This window comes from Physella acuta, unplaced genomic scaffold (genome assembly GCF_028476545.2).
Source record: "Physella acuta isolate Inbredline_101_S28 unplaced genomic scaffold, ASM2847654v3 ptg000284l, whole genome shotgun sequence".
Classification (NCBI taxonomy): Eukaryota; Metazoa; Mollusca; class Gastropoda; family Physidae; genus Physella; species Physella acuta.
This window is the reverse complement of record NW_026731803.1, coordinates 281,515-288,215: the sequence shown is the minus strand read 5'-3', so window position 1 is coordinate 288,215 and position 6,701 is coordinate 281,515. Positions and strand designations below refer to the sequence as shown.

Sequence of the window (6,701 nt, the reverse complement as noted above, 5' to 3'; positions counted from 1 at the left end):
GTTCATTGTTTTTGATTGTAGTGTGTGTATATATATATATATATATATATATTGTTTAGATTGATACAATTTTTGTTTTGTCGGACTACATTGTGTGTTTTTTCTTATTTCTTCAGAGTGCTACTTTCAATTTATTTTACATCATAGCGAAGTAATGACATACAGCTAGTAGTGATATATATATATATATATATATATATATATATATATATATATATATATATAATACACGTATATAGAAGGTGTTAAAAATTCGGCGCCTTTTTTTGCTCTTTTCGCTCCCCTTACAACGAAAACCTGGATACGCCTCTGGCTACTTATAAACTAGACACGAGACACAGCACGTGTTGACTGGGTAACTATTGACCATGTTTATAGTCTACAGATGGGAGGGGGTGGGGAAGGGCGAGGTGGGGGCGGAGAGGGTAAGGGCTGCCCTAACAACAGATGATGGGTGGGGGGCGTGGTGGGGAGGGAGGGGCTGCCCTAACAACAGATGATGGGTGGAGAGGGCGTGGTGGGGTGGGGGCTGCCCTAACAAGAGCTGGAGAGACAGCGTCACGTTCAGAAAGCAAGGAGAATTGGCAGGATCGTGAGACTTGACTAGCAGAACCAGACCGACAGGAACCAAATATTAATTACTTCTTTCTTATGCCTGGGCACCTGGTCTGGCCACACAATTGGCAGACTGGTCAGTCCTTCTAGCACTCATGCATGGGCCAGTTCTTGAGACAATTCTTTAGAAAACCTGCACTGGTCAGTTCTTTAGACAATCTGCACTGGTCAGTTCTTCCAAACAAATTCTAAAATGATCAGTTATTCTAGTCAAACCCACACATGCCAAGGTTTTGCACCAATCCTATCAACAAATCATTTAAACATGCTGGTAAAATATAAAAAAAAACACACACCACTTCAGATTAATTCATTATAAAAATGCATAAAAAACCTTTAAATAAAGCAATAAATAAAATAAAATAATGGATTTTCTTTATTTATATAATAATACACTACTGTTTAAATATTAAAATATCTATTGGTTACCTTAACTAATATTTAGGAAGAGATCGACGATTTTCTTTATAGTTATTTAAATAGTAGTGTATTACTATATATATTTAAAAATTTTAATACAATAGAGTTGCATGACTAAAACCTACTGCGCACCAAATGGACATTATAATGCGCGTATAATAGTACTGGATTGTAGTAGTAGGATACACTACTAATTTCAGTAATTGTAATTAATTCATAAAAAATTAATTAGGCACCCAATAAAGTCAAATTTAATGTCAGATTGCATTGTCTTCGGGCCTCGACCCACTTGCTGAATTTAAGAGAAATTATTAGTTGGTTCGAAGTGCCCAAAATTTCGCTCGCCCGTTTCGATCTATGGTGATAGAGGAAGCAAGTTAAATAGATCAATATTCCAGTATCGATATTTGAATAAATTTTCAACTGCAATATTTATCAATATTATTTTCCCAAACCAATATTTTACATCAATTTTCCTACATAGATATTTGAAATGAATGACATTTGATTATCAACATTACAATCGTTGACAAACATATAATTATGATTAATTAGTTTTGTTGCTCCCTGGAGTCCATAAAACCTGAAGTTTAACAATTATTTCATATCATTAACAAAACACATAATTTTGATATATTGAAATTTGTTTTTGTCTTGTAATTTTATGCAAATCTCAATCCAACTTTTGTAATTTGCCATGCACGTGCGATTTAATTTATTTTATGGCCTAAATTGTAGCTATTTGCTGCAGCATGTTGCTTTTTTTTTTTTTTTTTTTTAATGTAGATAGAATTGTTTGCCAACAAATCTACCGTATCATTACACTATAAAATTTACCCTAATGATTCTAGTTTTCCCAATTTGTGCAGCCAATGGAGGCGACCGTTTGGAGCTTGCCTCACATGACGCCCTGCCTGTCAGGCTGACGGCCAGGGAGTCGGTGCTCGTGGACCACACGACGGAGCACGCCCGGGGTGTTGAGCTGGGAGTGATGTGCCGCACCCCCGGGCTGTAGTAGCCAGTGGACGTACGATGACCAGCACTCACTGGAAGCGACTGTCCACCCTGGTCATTGGATTAGCCTTAGTGCACTGCGCGCGCTGTCTGCCGGAGTTACTCAAGCTGGGTGAGTACTGAGTGCTGTGAGAGTGCTGAGTGCTGTGAGAGTGCTGAGTGCTGTGAGAGTACTGAGTGCTGTGAGAGTACTGAGTGCTGTGAGAGTACTGAGTGCTGTGAGAGTACTGAGTGCTGTGAGAGTACTGAGTGCTGTGAGAGTACTGAGTGCTGTGAGAGTACTGAGTGCTGTGAGAGTACTGAGTGCTGTGAGAGTACTGAGTGCTGTGAGAGTACTGAGTGCTGTGAGAGTACTGAGTGCTGTGAGAGTACTGAGTGCTGTGAGAGTACTGAGTGCTGTGAGAGTACTGAGTGCTGTGAGAGTACTGAGTGCTGTGAGAGTACTGAGTGCTGTGAGAGTGCTGTACTGAATGCTGTAAGAGTACTACACGAGTACTGACTGCTGCATGAGTACTGAGTGCTGTAAATGTGCTGTACTGAGTGCTGTGAGAGTACTACACGAGTACTGACTGCTGTATGGGTGATGCACGATTGCTTCAGAAGTGCTACACGAGTACTGAGTGCTGTGCGAGTACTGAGTGCTGTGCGAGCTTTACACGAGTACTGAGTGTGTGTACTTTTCAGACATAGAACACACTTGTGGTTTGTGATTGTGTTGTGTGTGCTATGTTTATATAGTTTGTGTGTGTTAGGGTGTTAATATATGTATAATTTGTGTGTTGTACAAATTACTTCGTTCAGACTCTACTATCAACCAACCTTTCCACTCCTACTATTCTTGTCTAATATCTGCATATCATAGTATTTACGGTTTTGTTTCAGGAAATACAAGGTTTTGATATACATGATTTTTTTTAAAGTTAACACAGGAAATTTGATATTGTTTTTTCTTTTATTTTCACCGCTGAATCCCTCGCTTTATACAGAACGCACCCACTTGTGTTTATATCTTCTATTTAAGTTCATCTATGCTTGAAATGGCTTTTGTTCAAGTGAACTTCATTCAGACAAAATATCCGTCGAACGATTGTCTGAATATCTCTCCGGGTAATCTCAAAACGGGGCTTGAAAGGTTGAAGAAGTGCAATCCAACTGCAAAAAATATAATTCCTGCGGAGAAAAAACTCGCAGGCCGAATAAAAAGACGCGTGTATGATTGTGGAGAAAAGACGGTGGATTGGTTGATTGGGCCGGCTGACCACAATCGCGTGGGGCTGTGTCCAAAAGCAGCGCCCGTCCCTGCGGCCCGTCCCTGCGGCACGTCCCTAGCCTGGCTTACACCGAGAAAATATTCGAGGCACGTAGGTCGGGGATCCATCGTGCGCAGCGCGGACGTCTCGTACAGCCGCAGCATCAATCTATACAGAATGCTTTTCCAATATTGCATTAGCCACCTTTCTCTCCCACAAGACAATTACCATTCTGCCCCACCTTGAGCAGCTAAGCTCAGTTTTTCAATTCCCCTCCAGACTTTGGAGCGTCACCGCCAACAAAAACCCGCCCCAAACGACGACTTGCTCTCAGATATGCCCACGTGCCGGTTATCTTTCCAAATCACGGAGTAATTAACGAAACTAAGTTTGGCCACAGCTCCATTATTTTAATTACAGCAGCCACAGATAATTGTCCCCAGCCCTTCTTCGCTCGGGGTCAAATTCTTTGACCTCCTGCTTGTCGAAGGGTAGACTCCAAATGGCTAGGCAGAGTTCTCTAGGCTGCGGCTAGACTACAGTGTGGGAGTAGGCCGCTTTAGCGCTGTACTCGAGGCTGTGCGAGTTACTGCAGGCAGTAAATTAACAACTTCACACACGAGAGATCTCGACCTAGTTTATTTCCAGCTACGTCATGCGTTGTCATTCAAAGAAACACTTTCATAAACTACACCAAACTTTTCTAAACGTTTGAAAACATTCCTTGGTGCCAACAAAAGATAAAAAGTGATGATTGGATAAGTACTTGAAAAATGTGGAGTCTTGAAGCCAATTGTTGGCTCCGTACCTTGATGGTGATCAGAGTTACGAGTTACTGTCATAGAACGTTCATGGTTTGTAAAAAAGTGCCACTGGTTTAAGATAACTCTGGGTTCACATCCTGAGTTTAGCTGGGTTGTCTGGCTCTACGCTTACGTCTTGGGGTTAGAAAAAGTGCAAGCCATCTCACACCGAGGTCGTTTACCAATCCAGTTTGAAATTCCAATGTACACACCGCCTTCCCTCCCCCCCCCCCCCCAGCATTCCTTCTGTCCTAATTTGATTACACTTCACCTCATTGGTAAGAGCATCTGTTTATTGACAGCCCTCTCGTACGTCCTCTTGCGTTACACGGCGCATACATCTGGCGGGCTGGGCTGTCAAACCCATCCCCTCCACACAGCTTATATTTGAAGTAGCTCTAGGCCTCGAACCCGTCCCAGCTCTAACTTACAGCTCGTGTCAGTAGATCTGTAGTGTGGGATATTTCATTGCGAGGTGAAGGTCGAACATGTCAATAGAACTCAGTGTCTGATGTGAGCTACATCTATGCTAGGCATGCTAGGTGTCTGACACTTAGGACTGGGTGACGCATTATGACGCATGACTCTGGGATCTGATGCCTTAAGAGACATCACGTTGAGATAAAACTGACGCATTGGGAGTCATGATTCAGGGAGTGACGCCCTGAGACGCAGGGGTTGAAACAGTTAGTGATGTTAATGTCTTTAATTCCAGGCCTCTGATGTCAGGAGCCGAGCGATGCTTGTCTGGACGCTCATCTCCCCTGTCCGTGGACCTGGCCGGCAATTCACTGGCCTCGTCCTTTCATCTTCTCATCAAAGTGTGGGGGACGTGTCGTGGGAGGGGGTTGGTATTGAATGAATTTTATTGGAGGTGGGGTAGACATTGGGAGGTGTGGGGGGGGGGGGGAGAAAAGACCCGGATAGCGATGGGTTGAATTCAAACAGTTTTCATCTCACACAGAATGGACATAACTAGCTGAGTGATATCGGCAAGAAATCGATGGATTTGTGTGTGTGTGTGTGTGTGTGTCTATATGTGTGTGCATGTATGTCTGTGTGTGAGAGCTTCTACACGTGTGTGTGTATTTGTGTGTGGGCAGTGTGAGTAGGGTTGAAGAAAAGCTTTTTTTCTCACACAACTTGCGAACAGCGTCGAATGATTGTATCTCTGTCGTCTGCTGTCGTGAACTTTTTGTCGTCAGGCAGATCTAGCAGGCGTAGGGCTGACACCTTGCAGCGGAGGCGGGAAATTTGACTTTTAAATTTCTATTTATAATTCAATTTCATTTTTAAAAATTATAATGAGATACACGTACTATCTAACATTTTAATTAAATGTGTAAATTATTTTATTTCCTTTAAAAACATTAGCAGCTTACTGGCCATTGGTTACTGTTGTTAAAGCACTGACCATTTGACCCCCGCCCCCCTTAACGTAGTTGCTATAGAGATCATTCGATGCATGTCATCTTTCTGTATGTAAAATGTACCTTTAAATTTAGTGAATGCAATCGCTACAAAGTACAACTTTAACTATTTGATCTGTACACTGAACATTTGGCTTGGGAAATAAATCAGCTGATCTGTTAAATATAAAATTTATTAAAATAAACCAAAAACTGGCAGGGTCTATTCAACTATAACGGAGGTGAAATATACATTAAACAAAGTATAATTAAGGTCATTGCTCCACGCAGGTCTTCAATCGCCTAATGCCGGCAGGTGATTGATTGTTCCCTCTCACACTTCAGGACGGGTGCATCACAAAACAAAGTTTACAAAACCTGTTTTAACCCCCTGAGTGGGCGCCATTTTTCTTCAAGATGTATGATACATCTGACAAGACGAAACTAAGTTGTGTTGCCACGTGACCTTGAGGCCCTGACCTTCACCCCTGCTCATTTGTTTGATTGCGGCTAGATCCTATATCATACGAGCATGGGGTGCACACAAATCCGAAGGTTGAGTTTTTTTTACACGTGATCTCACGATTTTTCGCGAGATCTCACGCTGATAAATTTTGGATGCCAATAAATTTTTCCTGTGCAGGTTGCATGGAACTTACAGCACCATCACATAATCTTTATAGCAATCTTGAGCTAACTGTACACAAATTCACATAAATCGAAGGTAGCATATCTCAGCCAACAAAGATGCACTTTAGCAGTTTGAAGGTGAATATATTGCAATAACACACGAATATGTATATAACAGTTACAAAGTGAATAGACTACAACCAACAAAGATGTACTGTAACAGTTCCAATGTAAACAATGGCTATGCACTGTTGAAACTGTGACAAACAAACAAGGGATATAACTCTTCTATCGCAACTACTCAGTACTGTAAACACGCAATTAAAAGCTCAGTGAAAATTAAATAGCCACATTTATTTAAGCTTACGGATTAGCGAAAAGCTCTGTTTATGGGAAGAATTAGGAAAATGAAAACTGATTTTAGATTTGTTTTTTTATTCTTGTTCTAGGTTTATGAGCATCAGCGAAAAAAAGAGAAATTTGTAAATATGTACACTGTGAATGTTTATAGTGTGAATATTTATAGTGCATATCTCAAGATGTTACATGAATCTATTGTG

At 41.3% G+C, this 6,701-nt stretch overlaps 1 protein-coding gene across 1 annotated transcript in view; it reads left to right on the top strand.

Moving 5' to 3' along the window:
• The first annotated feature begins 1,936 nt into the window (after nucleotides 1–1,936).
• LOC131939600 (glutamate receptor ionotropic, kainate 2) overlaps nucleotides 1,937–6,701 on the top strand; it is a 213,487-nt gene continuing 208,722 nt past the window's right edge. Inside the window, exon 1 of the mRNA XM_059298006.1 lies at nucleotides 1,937–2,161. Within this exon, the coding sequence (XP_059153989.1) occupies nucleotides 2,068–2,161 (94 nt within the window). The 5' untranslated portion in view covers nucleotides 1,937–2,067. The remainder of the gene's footprint in view (nucleotides 2,162–6,701) is intronic.